This window comes from Hippocampus bargibanti, linkage group LG07 (genome assembly GCF_051943395.1).
Source record: "Hippocampus bargibanti isolate YZ-2025 linkage group LG07, ASM5194339v1, whole genome shotgun sequence".
Classification (NCBI taxonomy): domain Eukaryota; kingdom Metazoa; phylum Chordata; class Actinopteri; order Syngnathiformes; family Syngnathidae; genus Hippocampus; species Hippocampus bargibanti.
Window position 1 is genome coordinate 27979081 of NC_142740.1, and position 25840 is coordinate 28004920.

General features: G+C 51.4%; 4 protein-coding genes across 10 annotated transcripts; 2 read left to right on the forward strand and 2 right to left on the reverse strand.

Annotated features, from left to right (window-relative positions):
- Positions 1-6: 6 nt before the first annotated feature.
- On the reverse strand, positions 7-7340 carry stil (STIL centriolar assembly protein). Of its 4 annotated transcripts, none has more exons than XM_089001823.1 (14): positions 6952-7340; positions 5650-5745; positions 5462-5577; positions 4777-4958; positions 4473-4702; positions 4309-4392; positions 3470-3556; positions 3049-3294; positions 2884-2980; positions 2608-2820; positions 2429-2516; positions 1484-1631; positions 270-1405; positions 9-145 (listed from the first exon to the last, which is right to left on the reverse strand). In XM_089001823.1, the coding sequence occupies exons 1-13, from the start codon at positions 7017-7019 to the stop codon at positions 1132-1134; spliced, it is 1929 nt and encodes a 642-aa protein (XP_088857949.1). In that variant the 5' UTR covers positions 7020-7340; the 3' UTR covers positions 9-145; positions 270-1131. The 4 variants fall into 4 exon arrangements, with proteins under 4 accessions (XP_088857948.1, XP_088857949.1, XP_088857947.1 ...); XM_089001821.1 differs by having other exon boundaries at positions 270-455; positions 891-1405; positions 2608-2980; XM_089001822.1 differs by having other exon boundaries at positions 7-145; positions 891-1405; positions 2608-2980.
- Positions 7341-8477: 1137 nt separating this feature from the next.
- palm1a (paralemmin 1a) lies at positions 8478-14308 on the forward strand. 2 transcript variants are annotated; one of them, XM_089000284.1, is made up of 4 exons: positions 8478-8574; positions 9730-9786; positions 9869-10003; positions 13055-14308. In XM_089000284.1, the coding sequence occupies exons 2-4, from the start codon at positions 9777-9779 to the stop codon at positions 13402-13404; spliced, it is 495 nt and encodes a 164-aa protein (XP_088856410.1). In that variant the 5' UTR covers positions 8478-8574; positions 9730-9776; the 3' UTR covers positions 13405-14308. The 2 variants fall into 2 exon arrangements, with proteins under 2 accessions (XP_088856410.1, XP_088856411.1); XM_089000285.1 differs by having other exon boundaries at positions 8483-8574; positions 9722-9786.
- A 418-nt stretch (positions 14309-14726) lies between these two features.
- Positions 14727-18993, forward strand: misp (mitotic spindle positioning). The gene is made up of 5 exons (XM_089000276.1): positions 14727-14855; positions 14958-16865; positions 17144-17211; positions 17290-17328; positions 17807-18993. Exons 2-5 carry the CDS (start codon positions 15158-15160, stop codon positions 17894-17896), a joined length of 1905 nt encoding a protein of 634 aa, XP_088856402.1. The 5' UTR covers positions 14727-14855; positions 14958-15157; the 3' UTR covers positions 17897-18993.
- On the reverse strand, positions 18691-25757 carry plppr3b (phospholipid phosphatase related 3b). Of its 3 annotated transcripts, XM_089000283.1 has the most exons (5): positions 24959-25757; positions 24645-24870; positions 23527-23741; positions 21834-22007; positions 18691-20311 (listed from the first exon to the last, which is right to left on the reverse strand). In XM_089000283.1, the coding sequence occupies exons 1-5, from the start codon at positions 25157-25159 to the stop codon at positions 19067-19069; spliced, it is 2061 nt and encodes a 686-aa protein (XP_088856409.1). In that variant the 5' UTR covers positions 25160-25757; the 3' UTR covers positions 18691-19066. The 3 variants fall into 3 exon arrangements, with proteins under 3 accessions (XP_088856409.1, XP_088856407.1, XP_088856408.1); XM_089000281.1 differs by lacking the exons at positions 23527-23741; positions 24645-24870; XM_089000282.1 differs by lacking the exons at positions 23527-23741; positions 24645-24870; positions 24959-25757 and adding an exon at positions 22119-23521.
- Positions 25758-25840: the final 83 nt, after the last annotated feature.

Here is a 25840-nt window from a genome sequence, read left to right on the forward strand (position 1 = left end):
ATCGAACCCAAACACCTGCCGACACAAAGCCGGGTCGGGGCCAGCCGAGCGAGCGCCGGCGGGTCGCCGCCGCTACCTTGGCGATTTCCTCCAGCGTGCGTCCGCAGGCGCCCGGTCTGGCGACGGAGAAGGCGGCCGACACCCCCTGCGGGGACAAGCAAGGCGTTGGCGTCGGCCCAGCGACAGCGCAAAGTCGGCGTTGGCGGCCGACAGCTCCGAGACGCGCCGATCCGTCGCCCTGGGGACCGAGGCCGGGGGGGGGGAGTCACCCTCTCGGCGGGGGCCCGGTAGGCGCAGCGTTGCTCCAGGGCCGCGTCCTTGGCTCTGATGCCGCACGGGTCCTCGCCGCACGCCAGCGTCCACTGGCGAGGCTCCATCCTGCCCCGACAGCGACAGCGGCACCGGCGGGTCGCCACAATCATTCGTATGAATCGGAGTCCGAAAATCCATCCAAACTATCAAAATAAAAGTGAAAATCCATCCAAACTATCAAAATAAAAGTCAAGTCGCTGGCTTACTGCTGGCTGGCTAGCCTGCGCACGGCTCATTAGCTTTCACGCTTGCTCTCTCTCGCACAAGTACATTGCATTGAGGGCGCGCAAGGCCAAGACAGGAAATGAACAACCAAAATCCACATTTCGTTTCATCTGCTCATTTTGCTTTGAAAAAGTGGCCAATCCGCCCATCTGAGGACATTTTTCAGCCCTGCCCGAGATGAGCGTCACCTGCGGGCCACCTGCGGCTCGCTTGGCCGCATTCAGTCTCACTCGCTCGCTCGCTGACGTAGCGTGAAAACGACCAGCAAAGACGTGAAAGAGGAGGAAAAACTCAAGCGGACGCGCCAAAGTCGCCATCGGGCCGACGGTCGCCGCAAACGTCGGACTTCTTACCTGGACAGACGACGCGCGTTTTACGGAGGGCAACGACCGGCGCTGTCCAAACATGGCGTGGACCTCGGACCCGAGGGGGGGGGGGGGGGGGGGGCAACCGGATGAGCCCGGCGCGCGCCCACGCTGGTCAACGCGCGACCGCCCGGCAAGGACCAGCCCAAACGCGGCCTTTCAAAGCAAAAGCACTTTATTAGCACCGGCCGGGATGCGGCCTTTCAAAATAAAAGCGAGAGGGTGAGCGTTATAAGAACTTGGGCAGCTGTCGCAAGTAGTCCAGGTCCAGGACGTTGCCCACCGAGGCGTCGCCCGCTTGGGGCCTCTCCGCGTCGGCCATCTTGCGGGCGAGCGGCGCCGTCTCGGGGGGGCCCGCCAGGAGCCCGTGGCGCCGCATGTACGTCGTCGCGGCCATGGACATGTTGCTGGGCGACAGCGGCGAGAGGGCGGGGCCTCCGGAGCGCGCGGGCGAGCGCTTCAAGTACTCCAGCAAAATGGCCGTCCCGTCCGGGTCCGGCGCGCTGCCCGAAAGAAAGCCAAAAAGTCATCTTTCCACGTTTGACGCCGACGCGCGCCAGCTCGCCATGTGATGCGCGTACCTCGCCGCCGCGCCCTCTCGGGCCTCCGCGCTGCCGTCGCCGTAAAAGCGGGCCTCCGTCAGCGCCTTGACCTCGTCTGCCCGGGAGGGCGAGGCTGGGGCGACCGCCTGGGGGGGCGGAGTCTCCGAGCGCCAAAGGAGGCTTCCGCCTGAGACGCAGCCCCAAAAATAGGTCGTTAGCTAGCTTGTCAATAGATAGCAAATAAATAGCCAACAGATAGATATATAGCCAGCGAGATAGCTATATAGCTAATAGATAGCAAGCTTGACAGCTACATAGCTAATAGGTAGCTAACTAGATAGCTACATGGATAATAGATAGCTTGCTAGTTAGCTCGCGGATAGCTAGCCTGATAGATAGCTAATAGATAGATAACCAGCAAGTTACTTAGATAGCAAATCAACAATAATTAGCATAAAGCTGAATTTGACTTTGATAATAAGAATGCATTGGATTTCTAAGCGCCTTTCAAAACTCTCAAGGTCACAGAATCAGTTTTTCTGCGGGTGAGCAGCGGCAGCCACACGCGCGCCCGTTCATTCAACCCACTTATAGAAAACCAACTAGCCAGCTAATAGGTAGCTTGCTAGCCAGCCACATGTCTAGTAGATAGCCAGCTACATAGCTAATAGCCAATGATGATAATGATGTGTCTTTGTGTTGTCATGTTATTTGTTATTGAGTGTTTTTTTGTTCTTTTGACTTCAAGACGGACGGCGCCGCGAGAGTGGCTGCCTTTCCAGCAGCTCATGTATTTCTTTTTTCTACTTTCATTCCTTTCATCACTTTGCTGCTGTGAAATGTACATTTCTCCACTGCCAGACTAATAAAGGCAAATCCAATCCAATCCAATAATAATACGACTACTAATAATAATACAAGCCTTTAGCTAGCAAATAAAGTGCATCAAGCCGGCCGCAGACGGCTTGGGGGGTGTGGCCTCACCCGTCATCACGCCGACGCTTCTGGTGGCGCGGGCGCCTTTGCTCTGGCGGGTCGGTTCTCCCTCCTGAGCCTCCAGTAGCTTCTGGATCTGCGGCCGCGAAGGGAAAAAAAAATGGCAACTTGAGCGCCAACAACGGGCGGAAATTGACTTCCGGCGGGAGTGGGTCGGCCATCGGTACCTGCGCCTGCAGGAGGCGCAGCTGCCGGTCTGGTGGCCGGGCGTCGTCGCCCCATTCCGTCTCACGGCGGGAGCGCGGCGGAGCCTCGCTAAGCGGGGGGCGCCACGTGGCCTCGGGGGTGCTGTGGAGGAGAGGAGGGGCGCGCCCCACGCCGTCCTCGTCGCCGTCCATCAACAGGGAAAGTTCCGGAACGGCAGGTCGGACCGGAGGGGGCTGAAAAGGAAGATGCGGAGTGGCTCGGAAGGGGCGGACATTCCGCCCGCCCGCGCCCCTTACCTGCTGCGCCGGAAAGTGCGGCCGGGGCGAAGGTCGAGGCGACCACTCATCCTCCTGCACGCCCGAGTCTTGCTCGGCCGCCGCCCGAGGACTCTCGCTAGCAACGAGGGGGCGGGGCCATCAGCCGGCGGCTGGAAAACCCACGGCAAACGTGCGGAAACCGACCTGCCCGAGGAGATCCGGGCGTCGCTCAAGACTCGGCTCCGGCTCGGGCGGTCCTCCGGGGTCAGCAGGAACTCCAACGGCTGAGCTTCGGCCGCTCCGCCGCCGGCGAGGGTCACGCGGCGCCGGGCGCTCAGGAGGCGGCAGCGCAGGCGCCGGGCGGAAGGTCGACACTGGAAGAAGGCGGGGCCCGCCTGCTCCGAGGGGGGGAAGGTCACCAGCAGGAAGGCGCCGTCCTCCGACAGAACCCTGACGGGCAGGCGCCGAGGCCTCAGTCTCACGGTGGACGCATTTCAAGGACAACCGACGCCACGCCATTTTGTCGCAGAGAGCTCAAATGGACTCAAATCGACGCTCAGGAGACGTCATTTGACAAATGGCGTCGGTTGTCCTTTAAAGCCCGGCGGGCGTCGACGTCACCGACCTGTCTTGGAGGGCGGAGCCAAACAGGAAGCGGAGACACCAGGCGCACACGTGAGGGTTGGACGGCAGGCTCACGCCGCTCAGCCAGCTGGCGGCAAGAAGAACAATCGCAATCATGTCTAAGCGCCTTTCCAAACTCTCAAGGGCACTTTACGGTCACGACATGACCACTTTTTCTGTGGGTGAGCAGCGGCAGCCACACGCGCCAGCGTTCACTCAACCCGGAATAACTCAAAGAGATTGAAAGCTAGCTAGCTAATAGATAGCTAGCGAGATGTTTAATAGATACCTAGCTAGCTAGCTAGCTAGCTAGCTAGCTAGACAGCAAATAGATAGCTGGCTTTCTTCCCCATGGCCAAAGGGCGTTTTCTGTCTAACAGAAGTGGCAAATGTTGGAGGAATTGCAAGGAGGCCGCACCAATTGAAAAACCTTCCACTCAAACTTGATTGATTTCAAAGACTACTCCGAAAATGAAGCGGGACGCAACGAAAACTAGATGGCTATCTAGTTGCTATCTAGAAGCTCGCTATCTGGCTGGCTGGCTATCTATTAGCTAGCTATCTGGTTGGCTACCTAGCTTGCTATCTATTAGCTAGCTATCTGGCTGGCTACCTAGCTGGCTATCTATTTGCCGGCTATTAGCTAGCTACCTGGTTGGCTACCTAGCTTGCTATCTATTAGCTAGCTATCTGGCTGGCTACCTAGCTGGCTATCTGGCTTGCTATTTGGGAACAACATCAAGCAACAGGAGCGGCCCCCCCACGCGCCGGACGGGAGGCCAAAGCCCCTTTGGGCCGCACCCTCCCGTCCGTTGGCTCGCCGCCGCCAACGCGACTTACATGCCAACCAGCGGCAGTTTGGCGGCTTTGGGGTCGGACTCCAGCAGCAGCAGCAACTTGCGGCTCTGGTCCATGGTCACAAACCTGCACACAGGCGGGGGCATTTAGCGGCCGCCGCGGTCGCCCCCCCCCCACCCCCCCTCCCCGGCCAGCGCCCCCCTCACCCTCGCCGGCGAGCGCTAACGCCCCTCAGACTCCGGAGCAGCGCGGTGGGGATGACGGGGATGGGGCGCACCGGGTGGGCGTCCAAGCGGACGGACGGGCACAGCCACGACCAGGCCAGCCAGAAGGAGGCGCCGTCGTCCCCCCGCCGCCGCCAGCCGACGTGACCTTTCACCTTCATCAGCCGGCTCAGATCCAGCGGCTGCCGGCCGCTCACGTGAGCCTCCAAGGCCTAGGCGGCGACGCGCGACAAACGTCGGTCGGCGCCTTCCGTGACGCGGGCGTCGCTCTTTGGGCGGGACTTACGGAGATGGAGCGCTCCAGCTCGGCCTCCGATTGGACGACGTCCTCGCGCTCCTTCCGGTCGGAGAACGAGCAAGGAACCGGCACGTCTCCGGGCAGCGCCGCCGCCGGCGCGCCGTCCGGGTCGGAGTCCCGCTCTCGCCCCGGGTCGAAGCGGTCCAGCGTCACCGTCACGCCCTCCTCGTCTGGGGACAGCACAGAACAGCGGCGGCGGCGGCGGCGTCAGAGATGTTCCGTCGGACACTGTGGACGGAGACTCCAACCCAGAAAGATTGTCTTTTTACTGCCGGCAGGAGACGCAGTCATTCATGACAGACGCCTGAATTCTGCAGCCCTCTGCCAAGCTAGTGATTGAGCGTATATGCAAATTACAGTCAAACACAGTTTTCTTGAGTTCGAAGCACAAACAGCTGCAAGCTGCAATAAAACCTTGTCTTTTCAATGGAATGGAATGATACATTTGTGACCTGGCGAATGAGCTCTTCCCGCAAAGGACTTTCAAGTCGGAAATTATTCCTGTGATAAAGGAGTTTCCCCAAGTCCTAAATTGTGTCCGAGGCCATGAAGATGACAGTTGAACTCGCTGTGCCTGTTGACCTCAGATTGACCCCAACTTTGAAATATGGTCACTTCTTATTCAACGGCCCGGCCGCCGTTCACCCGCGCTCGGACGACGAAGGCGCCTGACCTGCATCCACGGCCACCGAGCCCAGGAAGAAGCAGCGGACGCGAGCCGGGTGGCATCGGCCGGCGTGCCGCTGAGCCAGCCGAAGGGCCTTCGGGCGCAGCAGGAGGCGGGGCGTCCTGAAGGCGGCCAAAATCAAAACATTGAGCGCGGCGGCGGCGATGAAAATGGCCGCCAATCCCGGCCGTTACCTGGCAGAGAACAGCTGGATGCTGAGCTTCTCTCCGGTGGGGCGGCCGTCCCACAAACAACTGCGGGATTTGGGGAAACTGAGCGCCGTCAAGGACCTGCGAGGACAACAGCGGACATTTTGAAAACGTGGCCGCATGACCGCTGTTTTTCAGCATGTTCTCGCTTGTGGTACGGCGCTGGTTCAAAGCTAAGTCACTTCCTATTCACTCGTGATGGGAATTGCGGCTCTGTTCAGAGAGCCGCTTCTTTTGGCTCCGCTCACTAAAAAGATCTGGCTCTTTTGGATCCCAAATGGCTCCTCAGCTTTTTTTTTTTTTTTTTGCTTACATTAATTAACTACCAAAAATCCTGTCAAATGATGTGAAAAAAACGAATGACTCGTGTAAAAACATACACTATATCAAATATTTGGATTGATATGGCTTGATTTCTATGTGCACAGAGTTAGCGGATGCTAACTTTGACTTTCCCTGTGGTGACTCTGGTCGGATGATCAGCTGTCACTCATTTGCTTTTCATATTCATAATGCTATCATAGCAACTAGTCAAAAATATCATCATTGAATAATAATAACAGCATCATGTCCACGCAACATTTGTCCACTGTACCTGTCTACTCGTGATGGCAATTACGGCTCTTTTCAGAGAGCCGCTTCTTTTGGCTCGGCTCACTAAAAAGATATGGGTCTTTTGGCTCCCCAGCTCATTTGTTTTTTTTGTTTTTTGTTTTGCTTAAATTAATTAACTACCAAAAAAATCATTCACCAATTACTTGTGTAAAATATCAAATATGTTTTATTTACATGGCTTGATTTCTATGTGCACAGAGTTAGCGGATGCTAACTTTGCCTTTCCCTGTGGTGACTCTGGTCTGATGATCAGCTGTCACTAATTTGCTTTTCGTATTCATAATGCTATCATAGCAACTAGAAATAAATATCAAATATCACCACAATAGCGATGAGAATTGCGGCTCTTTTCTGAGAGCCAGTTCTTTTGGCTCCGCTCACTAAAAAGATCCGGCTCCTTTGGCTCCCAAATGGCTCCTCAGGTTTGTTGTTTAAATTAATTAACTACCAAAAATCATGTCAAAAACATGGCGCCTCATATTTCCAAATTTAAAAATTCCATTATTTCCTTATCATTTGTCATAGAACGATAATCTAAACATCATTTGAAAGCGATTGAAATGCACTTTAAGATGCTATTTCAAAAAATGTGTGAATTATTCTTGAAACATTTGGTCGCGGGAGGATTCTTGTTGTTCTCGGCAAGGAACCATGAGAGTAAAATGGACTCACCTGACCCCGACGTTGCGGGGACCGAAGCCCTGCTGGACAGGAGCCGGGAAATGGACCGGGGAGCTCATCGACGACGGACGGGCGGGCACTTCGGTCCGAGGCAACCGGGAAGGAAAAAAAAGCAAGCGGGAAGCGGGAAGCGGGCGAGGCGAGGCGGGCCTCCGGGCGCTCGGTCGTGTTAGCGGCGAGCCGCGTTCGCTCCCGACGAAGTGGACTCGGCGGGCCCGTTTTTCAGAGCATTCAAACGGCCAACGAGGGGGGAGGAAGAACCGAGGCGCGGCGGGGGGGTCCGTAAAAGGTGCCGGGCCGGTTCGGACGCGGTTCGACAATGGCGCCGTTTAGCGCTCGGCTGGCGGGCCACTCCGAAGCCGAGCGGAAGCGACAGCGGCCAATCGGAAAGCGCCCTCGTCGAACAGCTGACCAATGGCCTGTCACTTTGACTTCCGCCTTGTTTGGTCGCTTTCCGCGAAATACCCACAGTGCCCCCATTTGGAATAATTGGGAACAGCAATCACTTCACCAATTATTTCACTCTAATAATAATAATAATAATAATAATAATAATAATAATAATAATAGAGTTTGCATGTTCTCCCCGGACCCGCGTGGGTTTTCTCCGGGTCCTCCTAGGTGTGAGTGAGAGAGTGACTGTTGTATGTCTTTGTGTGCCCTGCGATTGGCTGGCAACCAATTCCCGCCTCTGCCCGAAGAAAGCTGAGATAGGCTCCAGCAACCCCTGCGACCCTAATGAGGAAGAAGCGCTTCGGAAAATGAGATGAGAGATGAGATGAGATGAGATAATAATAATAATAATAATAATAATAATAATAATAATAATAATAATAATAATAATAATAATAATAATAATAATAATAATCAAAACTCTCAAGGTCACTTTACAGTCAAAGGATCAGTTTTTTCTGTGGGTGAGCAGCGGCAGCCACACGCGCCAGCGTTCACTCAACCCGGAAGTAACTCGGATAGAAAGCTAGCTAGCTAGCTAATAGATAGCTAACAGATAGCTATCTTAGCCTTCACTTCACACAGCTGACCCTGTGACTGTAAAGTGACCTTGAGAATTGTGTTTTGTTTACACGATCTTGAGGGGTGTTCATTGTTTAGTCTGCCATTTTGTTTCATGTCTCCAGTACTATCTATTCTCTATTAGCTATCTATTCGCTAGCTATTAGCTATCTATTCACTAGCAAATAGCTATCTATTCGCTAGCAAATAGCTATTATTTGCTAGCTATTAGCGATCTATTCACTAGCTAGTTAGCATGCGATCTACAGTATTTGAGTTACTTCCGGGTTGAGTGAACGCCAGCGCGTGGCTGCCGCTGCTCACCCACAGATAAAAATTCTCCTGTGACTGTAAAGTGACCTTGAGAGTTTTGAAAGGAGCTTAGAAATGAAATGTATCGTTATTACTAATATAATAATATCTATGCCCCACGATCGCGGAGGCCACGCCCTTACATGGCGTCACACACGTTATTTTGAAAGTGTGCCGGCTGATTCCGGAAACGGCTGGCTCTTAGTGTGAAAAGGCTTCTTGGGTGAGTGGGCGCGGCTTTGGCGTGCCAGTCGTTCGTGACCACTTGCGACCACTTGCCACCACGCAGTAAGTTTGCCATTTGGAGCTTTGCATGTTTTTGACGTCACGTGAAGTGCCCTTTCCAACGAGTTTGCTTTTCTGTGATCGGAACGACCGCACGTCGCGCGCGCACGCGCTCTTGTCCGCAGCGGCGCGCGTGCGCGCACGTCGCGCGCGCTCTTGTCCGCAGCGGTGCGCGTGCCCGGCGGAAGCCCTCTCATTGATCCGTTCGGACTCATCGATCAATAAATGTCAAGGTGCACTCACTTGTGCCAAAATGGCCGACCTCCCACTGAACATTGACCACTGCCCACCTTTCAAACTCGTCTCAGCATTCATTTGGATTCTTTGGCTTTATTTTGAAAGGACTTTCTTTGTTGTGAATAACAAAGAAATTCCTTCTTGTTTTATAATAATAATAATAATAATAATAATAATAATAATAATAATAATAATAATAATAATAATAATCCATTTCATTTCTAATAAGCGCCTTTCAAAACTCTCAAGGTCATTTTACAGTCACAGGATAAGTTTTTTTTCCGTGGGTGAACAGCGGCAACCACATGCGCCAGCGTTCACTCAACGACGAAGTAACTCAAATAGATAGAAAGCTAGATAGCTAATAAATAGCTAACAGATAGCTAGCTAGGTCTTCACTCAACCCGGAAGTAACTCAGATAGAAAGCTAGCTATCTAGCTAATAGACAGCTCACAGATAGCTAGTTAGGCCTTCACTCAACCCGGAAGTAAATAGATCAAGTTATCTAGCTAATAGATGATTAATAGCTAGCTAGCTAGTTAGACAGCTAATAGCTATCAAATAGATAGCTAGCTAGGTAGCCAGCAACAGTGACCCGTTTTTTTTTTCGAGGCAATGCGCAAGATCAAGTTAGCTAGCTAGCTAGCCAGCTACATAGCTAGCTGGCATTTAACACAAAAAGTCACTGGAATTCCAGGAGCCACCGAATATTGAGTTTTGGGACAACATAAACATTCAATTCAGCGTAAGAAACCTTCGCTGATCTTCTTTCATCAGAAAATAAGCGTTAATTCCTAAGTGATATGGGTCTGGAGTTATCTGAACTTGATATGGGGGCTGATGTACAAAATGGCAGTGAAAGAGTTAAAAAGCTGTCACGTTGACGGACGCGCGCTTCCTTTTTGTGGCGAGCGTTCCAGAGTGGACGGCGACGGAACAAAGGTCAAAGTTCAGCGGGGTGGACAAGATGAAGCGAGGTGAGTGAGATGACCTCCGGCGATCACGTGACCCTCCCCCCCCCGGATGCCTCAAGGCTTCTTTGTCCCCGCTGGACGGCAGCCGTGTACTCGGTGGAGATCCAAGTGGAGCGGGACAAGAGCAGCGGGCAAACACGCGTCCTGTCCTCGCACACCAAACTTCCTGTGGACGTCACCCGCCACGGAGGAGTCAAAGTCTACGAGGACCAGCACAAAGGTCACCCGCTTAGCAATCAAATCGATCTTTATTATTAATTATTATTATTTGCTAGCTATTTGCTATCGATTAGCTATCAGGATGGCTAGCTATCTCACGAGCTATCCATTCACTATATAGCTGGCTGGCGAGCTAGCTAGGTATCTGTTGGCTAACGATTGGCCAGCTAGCTAGCTTTCTATCTATTTGAGTTACTTTCGGGTTGAGTGAACGCTGGTGGTGTGGCTGCCGCTGCTCACCCGCAGAAAAACTGATCCTGTGACTGTAAAGAGACCTTGAGAGTTTTGAAATGCGCTTATCAGTGAAATGTATTGTTATTTGTTATTATTATTATTGGATTGGATTGGATTTGCCTTTATTAGTCTGGCAGTGGAGAAATGTACATTTCACAGCAGCAAAGTGATGAAAGGAATGAAAGTAGAAAAAAGAAATACATGAGCTGCTGGAAAGGCAGCCACTCTCGCGGCGCCGTCTTGAAGTCAAAAGAATATCAAAAAAGAACTAAATTACAAATAATATGACAAGACACAGACAGTCATTCATTCTTCAGGACTTGCTGTACCCTCTTTATGATGACATGAAGCAGTTCTAGATGAAAGAGGAGAGGATCAAAGCGTCTTTCCACCAGTGGATCAGGGACATCATGGTGGAACGTGCACGTCGACTACAAGCTAAATGTTGAAAGCAAACACGAAGCTGTAGCATCCATTGACGAAAAGACATTGTCTCACATCTCCTGTCCCACATAAATCCGCTTCAATTCCAAGCCGCAACAGCTCCACATACGCATCCATCGGCGCTCTACGCTGACGCTCCTTTCTTCTTAAGGCGGGCTCCTCAAGCCATGCATCCATCCAGCCGCAGACTGTCCAATAGCACCGACCTTTCCGCTGAACAAGGCGGGGCTGTGAAGATGCTGCCCATGACAGGCGCAAAAAAGCACAATGGCCCCCTCTTCTGGTGTCCAGCGATGGTAGTCGAATGGCACCGACATTCCTCCCATTCAAAAACCAGTACTGCTGCCGAAAAGGCGCAAGCGCTCAGCACAGTCTCCTCCTTGATGAATGTCGTGGTCAAAAATGCTGACAAACAATCCGTATCCGTTCCACACGACGCACAACAACATAAAGTGACAAAAGAAAACACAAAACAAGACAAAAACAACAACAAAAAGCAAGGCTCATCAGAGCACTTGCTGACGGCTGCCTACTCGGGCGCCATCTTGGACTTCTAGTTCAAGTTCTAGTTCTAGTCGTATTATTATTAGAGCTAGCTATCTCGCTAGCTAGCTAGCTGGCTTTCTGGCTGGCTATCTATTGGCTATGTATTAGCTTTCTCGCTAGCTAGCTAGCTGGCTTTCTATTGGCTATGTATTAGCTTTCTCGCTAGCTAGCTAGCTGGCTTTCTGGCTAGCTATCTATTGGCTATGTATTAGCTATCTCGCTAGCTAGCTAGCTGGCTTTCTGGCTAGCTATCTATTGGCTATGTATTAGCTATCTCGCTAGCTAGCTAGCTGGCTTTCTGGCTAGCTATCTATTGGCTATGTATTAGCTATCTCGCTAGCTAGCTAGCTGGCTTTCTGGCTAGCTATCTATTGGCTATGTATTAGCTATCTCGCTAGCTAGCTAGCTGGCTTTCTGGCTAGCTATCTATTGGCTATGTATTAGCTATCTCGCTAGCTAGCTAGCTGGCTTTCTGGCTAGCTATCTATTGGCTATGTATTAGCTATCTCGCTAGCTAGCTAGCTGGCTTTCTGGCTAGCTATCTATTGGCTATGTATTAGCTATCTCGCTAGCTGGCTTTCTGGCTAGCTATCTATTGGCTATGTATTAGCTATCTCGCTAGCTAGCTAGCTGGCTTTCTGGCTAGCTATCTATTGGCTATGTATTAGCTATCTCGCTAGCTAGCTAGCTGGCTTTCTGGCTAGCTATCTATTGGCTATGTATTAGCTATCTCGCTAGCTGCTAGCTGGCTTTCTGGCTAGCTATCTATTGGCTATGTATTAGCTATCTCGCTAGCTAGCTAGCTGGCTTTCTGGCTAGCTATCTATTGGCTATGTATTAGCTATCTCGCTAGCTAGCTAGCTGGCTTTCTGGCTAGCTATCTATTGGCTATGTATTAGCTATCTCGCTAGCTAGCTAGCTGGCTTTCTGGCTAGCTATCTATTGGCTATGTATTAGCTATCTCGCTAGCTAGCTAGCTGGCTTTCTGGCTAGCTATCTATTGGCTATGTATTAGCTATCTCGCTAGCTAGCTAGCTGGCTTTCTGGCTAGCTATCTATTGGCTATGTATTAGCTATCTCGCTAGCTAGCTAGCTGGCTTTCTGGCTAGCTATCTATTGGCTATGTATTAGCTATCTCGCTAGCTAGCTAGCTGGCTTTCTGGCTAGCTATCTATTGGCTATGTATTAGCTATCTCGCTAGCTAGCTAGCTGGCTTTCTGGCTAGCTATCTATTGGCTATGTATTAGCTATCTCGCTAGCTAGCTAGCTGGCTTTCTGGCTAGCTATCTATTGGCTATGTATTAGCTATCTCGCTAGCTAGCTAGCTGGCTTTCTGGCTAGCTATCTATTGGCTATGTATTAGCTATCTCGCTAGCTAGCTAGCTGGCTTTCTGGCTAGCTATCTATTGGCTATGTATTAGCTATCTCGCTAGCTAGCTAGCTGGCTTTCTGGCTAGCTATCTATTGGCTATGTATTAGCTATCTCGCTAGCTAGCTAGCTGGCTTTCTGGCTAGCTATCTATTGGCTATGTATTAGCTATCTCGCTAGCTAGTTAGCTGGCTTTCTGGCTAGCTATCTATTGGCTATGTATTAGCTATCTCGCTAGCTAGCTAGCTGGCTTTCTGGCTAGCTATCTATTGGCTATGTATTAGCGGCTTTCTGGCTAGCTATCTATTGGCTATGTATTAGCTATCTCGCTAGCTAGCTAGCTGGCTTTCTGGCTAGCTATCTATTGGCTATGTATTAGCAATCGGGCGAGCTTTCCACCTATTTGAGTTACTTTCACACTTGGAAATGAAATGTATTCTTCTGATTATTTCCCCCCAGTGGTCCACGAGGTCAACGGCCAGGACGGCGTCCGTCCGCTCAGCGCGGCCGAGGTGGACCAGCTCATCCTGGCGGCCGAACGGGCGTCCGACCGCCAAGCCCGCCGGACGTCGCCCGCCGAAGAAGGCGCCCGGGAAATGACAACAGCCAAGGCGGACTTGGGCGGACCCCGCGAGTCGCTCGCCGCCACCGAACCGGACGACCGGGTGGAGGCGGAGCCACGGCGGACGGCCCCGGAAGAAGCCCCGCCCCTGCCGATACTGACTCGAATGCCTCCGACGGACAGGCGCGAGTCCGTCGGAGGCGCCGCCGAGGGGGAAAAAGGCCGCAAGTGCTGCAGCCAGATGTGAGTCGGCCCTCCGACAGGGGGCGCTACACTGCCCCCTGTTGGACGCCGCCGGCCCAAAATGCCGCCATTTCAAGCCTCAAAGTTAGCGGCAGTCCAAAGAAGCTTGCTTTTCTTTCCATCCAACTTAAATCCGTCTGTGTACGCTCTCAGTGGCACAGGAGTGGTCCAATGAGGAAAAGGTTTCTTCAGCCCTCATCCATCTGGACTTCTTTCAAGGTGGCTTCTCATCCGAGAGGCTTTGTCAGCAAACTCAAATTTGCGCATGCACGCGTGGCCACTTTTCAACAAAATGTCCCAATGTATTTCTGAAACTAACGTTGCGATAGTTCTCGCCATTAGCGTGAATGGTTTTCCGTTCCCCGTAATTGGTAAAAATCCATCCAAACGATGGGAATAAAAGTCAAGTTGGCGGGTCCATACGCAAGGTGACTGCTAGCTAGCTAGCCTGCACGCGGCTCATTAGCTTGCACGCTTGCGTTCTGCTGTCTCTCGCAGAAGTATATTGATGCTAACGTTAGCACGGGGCTTGTCATAGCTTGCCACTGATTGCAAATTAGAATCTATCCAATTAGAGGCTGTTCTCTCCACAAAGGACAATCTTTGGGTGCATTCAAGCTGACGTGTACGATACTTGTCTTCTTTTTTTTACTCGGGGGCTTATTTAAAAGGGGCATTTACCTGTTTCAACATATCATCCAATCAAAATGGCGCTTTCCGCCAACTGCAGCCCAAACAGGAAATGAACAGCAAAATATGTCTTTAATATTATCAGCGAGTCATATATGGCTGGCAAGACGTTGGTTCCGCGCACCTGTCTCAACATGTGCACACTCAATGTTTTGTTTTCCCATTTTGCACTTTGGTTTTCAATCCTTTTTCATTTTGAAATATTCAAGTGTGATCAATTTCAAAGGCTTCCTTTGGATCTTTTCTGCATCCTATTATTAGTCACTGATATTCACGTTTCATTCCAATTATGTAAACCCAGATTTTCTTTCCAATCATCACTTCATCTCTCTGTCTTTTCTCTCTCTCGCTGTCTGCGCACACACACACACACACACACACACACACACACACACACACACACACACACACACACACACACACACACACACACACACACACACACACACAGAGTGTAAAAAGGCCTGAGGCCCATTTCGACGCGTGGCAAACAAATGCTGAATGTGGACAGAGGTCCAAACACACCTCCAAGAGGAACGCTTGTCAATCATCAAGAAGAACCGCAATAATATTGGCCGCTGCTCTTGAAATGGGGGCGGGGCCTGGGCTTGGGGGCGGAGCCTGAGCCGAGGAGCGGCCAAGTTTGCGCGGTCGGCGTGGCTCACTCGCCCGCGGGTCCACTCGGCTCGGGTCCACTTGGCTAAAGGTCAGACTGGCGTTTCTCCAAGGTCGCCACTCAGCCGGATGGCCGCATCGCCATTTGAGGTCAGAAGCGCTTGTATTTCCGCCATGTAGTTTTGTGCTGAACTTTGAACTTGTGTCACTTGACGTCGACCCGTGGCTCGCGGCGTAATCGGCTGCCAGCAGAGGGGGCGGGGCTCCTTTGCTCGTCTTATCTGCCGGGCCACACGTGTCAACTGAGGCTGAAACCGCCGTGGGAGCATCCCGCGTTGGCGTCTTCTTTATCCTCACCAAGCAACGTGTCCTCTGTTGTCACCAGAGGAACATCAGCTCTTTTTTTTTTGCTGCGGTCATGGTGACAACGGCACCCCTGGTATCGCCCTGGTATGTCCTCTCCTGCCGTTCGCCGCCGCCCATTAGCATCTTCTGACCGCTTAGTTTCCGTTGACGCGCCTTCTGCGCTTGACATCGCCATGGAGAACACTCCCAGGAGGTGGGTGCTGAAGTCTCTGTCCCCCCCGCTGCATCCGCGTGACCTACGCAGCATGACGGGTCCGAGTAGAGGCGGAGATGACGGCCAGGCCGTCGGGAGCCAACAGGTCATTGTTTCGCCGGACAGCTGCGACGAGCAGTATCCCGGCAGTCCCGACAGTTCCTGCGGCAGCTCGGGGTCTCGCGACGGATTTTACTCCTTTGTGGAAGATCCAATGAGCCCGGAAGCAGAGCTCAATGAGGCGTGGATGCTATCGCCTCGGCGGCAGGTTCATCTCCTTACCTTGAAAGAAGACCAGTCCTTTAAAGTGCAGACCTACCCAAGCGGCAAAAAGACGGAGAGCTTGTTTACGGACTCTGATTCACTGTACCAAGTCCAGCCAGAAAGCCACCGTCACGCATTTGGGCAAGAAGAAGAGAAACAACTGAGGAAGGACATCATCCAAAAGCAAGCCCCAAAGAAGAATTCAGCTTTCTGGCTGAGCGACCAGCTCAGTGTGCTGGAGAAGCTGCACTGGACTCGCCCTACAACTACGCTGACAAAAGAATTCAGTCTGAGCTGCGGCCCCGTCAGACCCGAACCTTCTTTCCCTGTCGAGCTTGGGGCAATCGACAAGGCTCAGATCAACTTCACTGCAGCTCGACAGCAGTTCCTGGACCTGGAGCAGAGGAACAAGCGTGTCCTCGTTCACCCGTGGAAGTGGAAGACGAAGCGAGGGAATGCAACACTGTCTGAATCGGGAAAACTTCCAACCTTTCCTCCGAATGAGCCGATGTCAGGTCTGAGTGGACTACTAATCCACCCGGGCTTGACGGCTACAGAGGACTTGTCGGTGGAGGTGTGCCCTTGCTCCATCGAAGGTAAAGAGCAGTTTGATGACAGCATTCTGCAAACAACTAGGCAAGATGAGTCTGACGTTCATGAGGAGACCCCGATCGAGAAGGATATACGCTTAGTTCAAGAACGTGAAGAAAACCTCAGACGTGCACGAGGCCTGAAGCACAGTGACGGATTCTCAGAGTTAGTGGAGATTCAAACCAGGCGTGTGGAGTCGCTGACAAGTCTACACCATGCTACAAACAAGAGCCACGGGAGTGTTACTGCTCAGCTACAAAACCCTGAGAAGAAGGTCAGTTGGAAGGGTCCAGAAGGCATTTTAGACACAGAGAAGCAAGTCCAGGAGGACCTGTGGAACCAGGAGGTACTCTTGTCCCCTTGTTGTCCTCACCGTCACGCCAAAGAAACCTCCTCCATCCTGTCCCGAAACAGGCCCTCATCCCTTCTCCATGTCCCGCTGTGGACCAGAACTCTTTCTTGGCGGTCAAACCAGGAGTCCGTCGGTGTGGAGGGCGGGAAAAAAAGTGCCCCGGAGTTCATTGAAAAGGAGATAGAAGAAGGTCTGCAACGAGAGCGGGAACTTCAGGAGTCCAGACAGTCGAGGGAGTGCTTGGAGTCCAAAACGTCCTGGGAATCCAGAGAGTGCAGGGGCTCTGGACAATCCGGGGGAGGGTTGAGGGAGTGCAGCCTCCACACTCCAACTCCTTTGGTTGAACGGGCATCAAGGGTGACCACCGCGCAGGTTTACCCCATCGAGCGCTCAGGTACTGTCTATCCCAAAATCTCGTTTCTGTATTTCATGAATTCCTCCATTCCGAACACAAACACAAACACAAACACTTCCACCACCATTCAACACGTACGGCCATGACACGTCAGTTGGCAAACCTTCACAATCTGACTTGAGCACTCCTAAATTGTCAACATCAGTAACCGCACGCGAGACTGACCAAAGTCCTCCGTCAACACCATCTTCCTTTGACTAATCAATAACCCAGCCAAAGGCGCCATGCAATGCTCATCACGTTGCCTCCCTTCAAAGGCCTAACTGGGGCGCTGCTGAGGGACCCTGAGGAGCCGCGAGAGAGACGGAAGGTGGAGGACAGTTCTGTGAGTGCCAGTTCAATAGACAGCGCGGACAGAAGGTTCTCCAGCACCCCAGCTGACTTTGCTCTCTTTGTCTTTCAGTATGCTGGAATCCTGCCCGTCGATTACATCAACAACCAGGTGAGCAGTGATCCATTCATGAGTTCATCCATCATTTCTTCTGTCTTCCCAAAATGGAGAAGAAGGCATGAAGGCTAAACGCCCACGTTACGTTTGTGCACCACTATGCGGTCCGTGGTTGGGTTCCGACACCTTACAACTGTCACATTTGCATGGTGGCAGAGGACCTGTCAGTTAACTCAGCACTGCATCCATTATTTTTTTTGCCATCCATTGATAGCCTCGTGGAACGTAAAGCTTCACGGTTTGACATGAGCTTTATTAGCATTGGTAAAAACAAAAATAGTGACGACGTTAGACGGTTCTCGGCCTGGCTCGGGAGCAGGCGGACGCCACTTGGTTGAGGCGTGTGATGGGGTCTCGCCCTCAAACACGAGAGTCGAAGAGTAGCCGACTCCGAAAATGAAAGGACAGCTCGGTTTGAGGGATTGGCGTGAAGAGGACCTTGGCATGGTCTCTTGTGAAAATATGTTTGCAGGTGGTGGAATCGACTCGAGTTATCCGGCATAAGAGCCAACGGGCTCTGCGCTGGGAGGCAGGCGTCTTTGCCAACCAGCCACAGCATTGAGGCCAGCGGGAACGCATCTGGAATCGTACCCTGAACCACATCCCCGACCACACGCACGCAGTGATCCAGAACCCACTACAATCTACACCCACAAACGGGCCACACCAAGTCCATCCTGTCTACTTGATATCTAATTTACAACAGATTCTTTTTTTCTGACAGACAGTGTTTTTAGGTGTTCAATGAACTGACACGTTTCGGCGTATACTTCCGCCGGGACACTCAGACCAAGGCGGAAGTACACGCCGAAACATGTCAGTCAGGTCATTGAACACCTAAAAAAACACTGTCTGTCAGAAAAGAACCTGTTGTGAATTACACAGCAAGTCCTGCTTTGTACAAGGAAGACGTTCTATGAGAACGGGGATCCATTCCTTCCGTTTGAAAAAGCGCATAGTAACCCATTATTGTTTCTATGGCTACGTGAGTGTGTGTGTGTGCGTGTGCATTTGCGCACACGTACGTGTGTGTACGCACCTTCTTTATCTCCATCAACAGTTTCCATGGCTACGACATGACAAGTGTACCTTGAGGCAGTGTCCGCTCTGCTTTTTGACTTGAAGGTCCAATTGGGTGGGGAGGTAGCGTGGTCATCGTTTGCCAACACAGAGCTTAGGGGTGGTCCTTCCTGGACTTCTTGAGCAAGATTCTGAACCCTCAGCTTGCTCCTGCTGCTGCGTCATCAGGAGTTGAATGCGAGTGCCAAGGAAGAAAAGCCTGAGACCGTTTGCCCGTCGAGCGATTGGGCTTGATTGATGCGGTGAACGTGACGGCGGAAGTATTGCAAAAATCTGTCAAATTGAACATTTATTGAATTTGTCATGCAGAAGTTGTTTACATTCAATAAACATTCTCACGTCCGTCGTTTGTTGTGCAGAAGATCTCCCTCCGTTTTGAGGTTGGACTTTGCATGTCATCCCGAGCTCAAGTTCCTTTTATTCGCGTAGCTTCCCAGTCGGGTAAGGTCCATCCAAGACTTGAGTGAGGAAGGCGCGTTTGGCGACCAGCAGAACTTGGACAGACCAGCGGACTGGTGGATCAGAGTCCACCCGTGAAGGTCTTCAGCGGGCAGTTTGAATCAAATGCGATGAATGGATACCATGACATCGCTGGCTCCCAAATGGCTGGATTATTTTCAGATCTGTATTTATTTTTAAGACCACCACTCCACTAATCCTTCATTTTTCGACCCCGGAAACTATTTAGGTGGTTCTCCTGGTTGGCCGGGTAAGCGTCTCGCTCCAGGAGAACCGGCGCCGTCTTGCGTCTCGAGGCCATTTCGTTGCGCCGCGCATCCGTCAACACCTCAAATTCCATCTGCGGCGGATGTTGCGACGGGCGGGTCGGGGCCATCGGGGGCATCGGACCAGCAACGCCGGCGGCGTCTGGCTTTGGCTGAACGCCACCGCCATAGGCGGCGGAGTCCGCTCGTTGCTGCTCGGCCCCGGTCCACTCCCAGGGAGTCGGTGGGCTTTGGGCCAGGGGGTGGTGAGAGGCGCGGGGGTCCGCGGTGACAATGGCTTCACGCTGGTTCTCGGTGGCCGACTTGCAGCGCGGGGATGCGGCGGCTGAGGAGCGGGAACAAGCCAAAGTGCCTTCTGGGGATTTTTCCACAGAGGGCGCGGATGCCAGGAGGCCTTGCTGCTTGGACAGGGCCGCCACCTGAATCAGTCTGGGCTGGCTGGCCGCAAGGTGACCCGACGCGGTCTTCTCTCGAATAGCCAACCGCTTGGCGCGGGCTAAGGAGGTCTTTGGTGAAACCGGAGGCGGTCCCGCTTCTGGGATCTGCGGCGGTCTCGGCGCGGCCCCCGGAGGAGTCGGAGTCGGGGTACGGATGGAGGCGGCCCTGCTTGAGGACCTCGCGGGGTGGCAGAGAAGGACAGGCGAACCTCTGTGGTCTCCGCCTGCCTCTGAGCCGCCTTCTCCACGCTCGTTGCGGTTCTGCGCGCTTGGGAACCGCATTTCCGTAGAGCGCTGCTTCCATTCGGACACGAGTTGCTGGGACGGCGCTGGGTCAGAGGGCACGTGGACCGTTTTCACACGTCGCTGGACCGGCTGGACCGGACCTGGTGCTCCATCATCGACAGCGATGCTGGTAAGGCGAGGTAACGTGTTGCTGAACGTGAGCACGGTCTCCTTGGCCGTGGGACTCCGCGGAGCCAGGATCTCAACATCTACACTGGCCCTCTTCAGGCTTCCCTCCGTCTGAAGGGGCCCCGAGGCGTCCGAGCGCTCCAGGGGTCTCGGGGTGGCGGCGATCTCGTCATCGCTGTCAGAGGCCGAGGCCGGACCCTTGTTGTAGATGGACTCGTGCCCTCGCTCCGTCAACGCTCGCAAAGGGTCCTCCGGGCCGGGTGGGGAGGACGCGGCTGCAGGGACCTGGGAGGACTTGAAGTTGGCCACGGCGTGGAAAGCCTGCGGAAGAACCGACATCTTTACAAACGTCCAGGCCACAAAAAGCCAAGGCCATCTTCACAGTAATCATCATCATCATCATCATCATACATCTGATTTCTAAGCGCCTTTCAAAACCGTCAAGGTCACTTTACAGTCACAGGATCGGTTTTTATTCTGTGGGTGAGCAGCGGCAGCCACACGCGCCAGCGTTCACTCAACCCCTAAGTAACTCAAATAGATAGAAAGCTATCTAGTTCGCTAATAGGTAGCTCGCTAGACAGCCAGCCTGATTGGCAGTTATAATGCAAGACTGCTGAAGAATCTGGACCAAAAAAGTCAAAACCTCTTAAGTGAGATTGATAGCTACCTAGCTATCTATCTATTTGCTATTTAGCTAGATACCTAGCTATCTATCTATTTGCTATTTTGTTTGCTATCTGGCCATCTAGCTGGCTACCTAGATATCTATTTATTTAGCTAGCTATCTAGCTAGCTACCTAGCTATCTATATATTTGCTATTTAGCTTGCTATATGGCTATGTAGTCCCGCTAGCTACTTAGCTATCTATCTATTTGCTATTTAGCTCGCTATCTGGCTATCTAGCTCACTACCTAGCTATCTATATATTTGCTATCTAGCTAGCTACCTAGCTATCCATCTATTTGCTATTTAGCTCGCTATCTGGCTATCTAGGTAGTAACCTAGCTATCTATCTATTTACTATCTAGCTCGGTGGCTGGCTATTTAGGTAGCTACCTAGCTATCTATCTATTTGCTATCTAGCTCACTACCTCGCTATCTATTTGCTATTTAGCTAGCTACCTAGCTATCCATCTATTTGCTATTTAGCTCGCTATCTGGCTATCTAGGTAGTAACCTAGCTATCTATCTATTTGCTATCTAGCTCGGTGGCTGGCTATCTAGGTAGCTACCTAGCTATCTATCTATTTGCTATATATTTGCTATCTAACTCGCTGGCTGGCTATTTAGCTGGCTACCTAGCTATCTATCTATTTGTTACCTATTTGCTATCTAGCTCACTAGCTGGCTATCTAGCTGGCTTCCTAGCTATCTATTTGCTATCTAGTTTGCTGGCTGGCTATCTAGTTGGCTACCTAGCTATCTATCTATTTGCTATATAGCTCACTATCTTGCTATCTATCTATTTGCTATCTAGCTCGCTGGCTGGCTATCTAGGTAGCTACCTAGCTATCTATCTATTTGCTATCTAGCTGGCTGGCTGGCTATCTAGCTGGCTACCTGGCTATATTTCTACTTGCTATCTATTTGCTATATAGCGCGCTGTCTGGCTATCTATCAATCTATTTGCTATTTATTTGCTATCTAGCTAGCTAGCTGGCTACCTAGCTATCTATCTATTTGCTATCTATTTGCAATATAGCTCGCTGGCTGGCTATCTAGCTGGCTACCTAGCTATTTATCTATTTGCTATCTATTTGCTATCTAGCTCGCTGGCTGGCTATCAAATTGGCTACCTAGCTATCTATCAATGACTGGCTAAAGACGGGTCTAGCTGACCAGATAGGCGGCGACGAAGGCGCCGATGACAAAGCCCACGTAGACGTCGACGGGGTGGCTGCGGTGCTGCGTGATCTGCGTCAGGCCGCTCAGCGTGGCGGCGACGGCGAAGGCAAACACCAAGACGGCCTTCAGCAGCTTGGTGCTCTCCGAAATGGTGGCGTTGAAATACATCTGCCGGGGAAGGACAAAGTTAGCTTAGCTAGCTAACTAATAGATAATTAATAGATAGCTAGCTAGATAGCTAAGAGATAGTAAATAGCTAGCTAGCTAGCTAATAGATACTTTTTTCTCCTCTATTCCCCGTCCCCGGTCTTCGGTTAAAGCTGCACGTGATTGGTCACCATCCGTGGTAGAGGAGGGAGGGGAGAATGACAGACACACGCAGCAGTGAGGAGAAGGGGGGGGCGGGGTTAGGGTAGGCAGGTGGACAAATGTGATTATATGATGCTGTTATTATTATTCAATGATTATCATTTTTACTAGTTGCCATGATAGCATTATGAATCTTCCTCTTCTTTTCCCTTGACGGGGTGGCCACAGCCAATCAGTGTCCTCCATCTTTAGAGGTTCGATCCGCATGTTTGTTTTGGCCACGATTTTACGTCGGATGCCCTTCCTGACACAAGCCTCTGTATTTATCCGGGCTTGGGACCAGCACAAGAAGACTTATGTCCCTTTGTGGCTACAGAACAAGCAATTCAAAAGCTCAGTAAAAGCATGATGAATATGAAAAGCAGATGAGTGACAGCTGATCATCCGACCAGAGTCACCACAGGGAAAGTCAAAGTTAGCGTCCACTAACTCTGCGCACGTATAAATCAAGCCATATCAATAAAAATATTTGATATTGTGTATTTTTGACATGAGTCATTCGTTCTTCACATCATTTGACAGGATTTTTGGGTAGTTCATTAATTTAAGCAACAAAAAAACAAAGTGAGGAGCCATTTGGGAGCCAATAGAGCCGGATCTTTTTAGTAAGCCGAGCCAAAAGAAGCGGCTCTCTGAAAAGAGCCGTAATTCCCATCACCAGTAGACAGGTACAATGGACAAATGTTGTGTGGACATGATGCTGTTATTATTATTCAATGATGATATTTTTGACTAGTTGGTATGATAGTATTATGAATATGAAAAGCAAATGAGTGACAGCTGATCATCCGACCAGAGTCACCACAGGGAAAGTCAAAGTTAGCATCCGCTAACTCTGTGCACATAGAAATCAAGCCATATCAATACAAATATTTGATCTAGTGTATTTTTTACATGAGTAATTCGTTTTTCACATCATTTTACATGATTTTTGGTAGTTTTTTAATAATTTCTTTAGCTTTCTGTCTATTTGAGTTACTTCCGGATTAAGTGAACGCTGGCGTGTGGCTGCCGCTGCTTAGTCACACGAAAACTTATCCTGTGACTGTAACGTGACCTTGACAGTTTTGAAAGGTGCTTATAAATGAAATGTATTATTATTATTATTATTAATTTAAAAACAAAAAAACAAACTGAGGAGCCAAAAGAATTTTAGTGAGCCGAGCCGAAAGAAAAGGGTGACAAACCAAGGGGGAGGTGGCGAGGGGGTCAAGGGTCGGTGGTATCGCCATTGTCAGCCATAATTTTACATGATATTTTGGTCGTTAATTCATTTAAGCAACAAAAAAACAAACAAACTGAGGAGCAATCAGGCGGCCGAGCGGAAAAACCCGGCGCGGGCAGCGGCGGCGCACCTGGCGGCCGCGATGGCGTGGCGGTCGTGCCCGGAGCAAACGTCTTTGGTCACGTAGGCGTCGGCGCGGCTGTAGTTTGGCTGACACACGGTGAGGAAGAAGGGGGCGTGGCAACCCGTCGACAGCTGGAGGACGTCGGTGAGCAGCGCCGTCGCGCAAAGACCAAACGCGTGCACGCCTGACGCCGCGGCGCCAAGCCCGGCGGAGCCACACGCACGCACACGGCATCAGACCGGGAGGGAAAAACTGCCTTTGGGTGGCCACCCTTGATGACAATCAAAGTGACCCTTTCTTCCATAATAAGGTACACTCATACCATTGCTTCCCAAGGCCACAAGTGTGTATCCAAAAACATTCATTTCCCATAGGAAACCATTCCATTGAGAACGATCTGTTCCCTGGTCCCCAGAAAACATCATTTTCAACTAAATAAGCCTTGAAACTACACAAAATACACCTTATTTTATGTCTCATAAATGTGCTACGGTATTATAATTCAAGAAATAAACTGTACTGAATCATCAAGCGGTTTTATTGACCTTTGTGATGGCTTGATGGAGTGGTCGCTTTTATTTGATGAGGAACGTCGCCTTCTTCTTTCACCATTTTCAGGAATGAGGTGCTTTCTCTGCCAACATTTTACCTAGTTCCTCATCAATTGTGTTCTGTTTAGCTGGGTTGACAGCTTTTTGCATCAAGTGTACAGATGCCTAGTGCGGGTGATTTGTGGCGCCTGATTGATGGGATATTTTAACCTTGCGGTCCACACTCTGCCTTTGAACGATCAAAGTTGAAACGGGTCCAAATTTCACTGTTTTCTGTCCATTTTCTTGCTCTCTCTCTGTCGTCTGCCTATCTATTGAATGTTTGCAGCTCTGTGTTTCCGTAAATTGCTGCGTTCTTGACCAATCACGTGCGACATCACTCATTGCGGCGCTCCACGTGCACCCCGAAAAATAGTCTGCATGCTAAGATGAAATTCTTGTGAATTTAACGTTGGTAAGCCGAGGTATCGCTGTACTCCCAACAACGTCCGCCGGCGCGTGCGAGGGCGCGTGCGAGGGCGCGGCTCGGCTCGTACCCACAAAGCGGACGGTCCTCCTCAGGAAGGAGTTGAAGTCGCGGCCTTCCGCTCGCCTGACTCCACTTTGGGACCGCAGCAAGTAAAGGAAGGCCTCCACGAGCGTGGCCATCGTCGAAAAGAGTTTTCCCGAAAGGGGCGCGCATTCACCCTTAATTGCGGATGAAGAAACGCCTGCTTGGGTGCGCGCGCGTAGCAACGGACGATGGAGGGAAACAAAATGCTGCTGTGAAATGGAAATTTCTCCACTGTGAGACTAATAAAGGCATATCCATCCATCCATCAAAATGTCGCCGCGCATGCACGCGCCTCACCTCTTCACACGCTCCGCGTCCACCTTGAAGACAAAAGACGTGAAAGGAACCGCAGAGGAGCCGCCTGGCCTGGCCTGGCCTGGCCGCGCGCCGTCCGTCTCGTCCGCGGTGGGCGTGCGGAGGAAGACGCGCGCGCGCTCCCGCAAGCTGCAGCGTGACGCGCGCACGCATTTGACGGGAGATGGAATCGCTGGACTCCATCGGCAGAAAATCAACACAATCCTCATCTTACATTTCAGTTTTAAGCGCCTTTCAAAACTCTCAAGGTCACTTTTCAAACACAGGATACATTTTTCTGTGGGTGAGCAGCGGCAACCACACGCTGCCAGCATTCACTCAACCCGGAAGTATACTCAACTCAAATAGGTAGAAAGCCAGCTAGCTAATAGCCAATAGATAACTTATAGACAGCTAGCCAGGTAGCTGCATAACTAATAGATAGACAGCTAGCAAGGTCACCATATAACTAAGATAGCCAACAGATAGCTAAATGATAGACAGCTAGCAAGGTAGCCGCATAACTAATAGCCAGCTAGATATCAAATAGATAGCCAGCTAGCCAGGGTGCTGCATAACTGATAGCCAGCTAGCCAGGTAGCTAATAGATGGCCAGATCAGTGGCTAGCTACATAGCCAATAGGCACCTAGCCAGGGTGCCGCATAACTAACAGATAGACAGCTAGCTAGGTAGCCGGCCCGATAGCCAGATAAAAGGCTCTTTGTTTGAGGATCTGTTGACGTGGCAACCAATGAAAATTGCGAGTGGGCAAAGGAGCCGATGACGTCGGCGCAATTCCGACAGACCCGAAAGCCTCCGCGACGTCATTCGGCGCGAAACGACAAAGCTCCTTTGCGCTCCGGCGCTGGCCACGCCCACTCGGG

Coding starts and splice junctions, on each gene's coding strand:
- stil (XM_089001822.1), bottom strand. CDS start 7,019: ATGAGCTCCCCGGTCCATTTCCCGGCTCCTGTCCAGCAGGGCTTCGGT. Junction 2,517..2,607: donor TGCGCCTCCTGCAGGCGCAG/GTACCGATGGCC, acceptor TCGCGGCCGCAG/ATCCAGAAGCTACTGGAGGC. Junction 1,632..2,428: donor AAGCGTCGGCGTGATGACGG/GTGAGGCCACAC, acceptor GCTGCGTCTCAG/GCGGAAGCCTCCTTTGGCGC.
- palm1a (XM_089000284.1), top strand. Junction 10,004..13,054: donor CTACGAGGACCAGCACAAAG/GTCACCCGCTTA, acceptor ATTTCCCCCCAG/TGGTCCACGAGGTCAACGGC.
- plppr3b (XM_089000283.1), bottom strand. CDS start 25,159: ATGGAGTCCAGCGATTCCATCTCCCGTCAAATGCGTGCGCGCGTCACG. Junction 22,008..23,526: donor GCGCCGGGTTTTTCCGCTCG/GCCGCCTGATTG, acceptor CTTCCCCGGCAG/ATGTATTTCAACGCCACCAT. Junction 20,312..21,833: donor CCTTCGTCGCCGCCTATCTG/GTCAGCTAGACC, acceptor GTTCTTCCGCAG/GCTTTCCACGCCGTGGCCAA.
- misp (XM_089000276.1), top strand. CDS start 15,158: ATGTCCTCTCCTGCCGTTCGCCGCCGCCCATTAGCATCTTCTGACCGC. Junction 16,866..17,143: donor TTACCCCATCGAGCGCTCAG/GTACTGTCTATC, acceptor CTCCCTTCAAAG/GCCTAACTGGGGCGCTGCTG. Junction 17,329..17,806: donor TCGATTACATCAACAACCAG/GTGAGCAGTGAT, acceptor ATATGTTTGCAG/GTGGTGGAATCGACTCGAGT.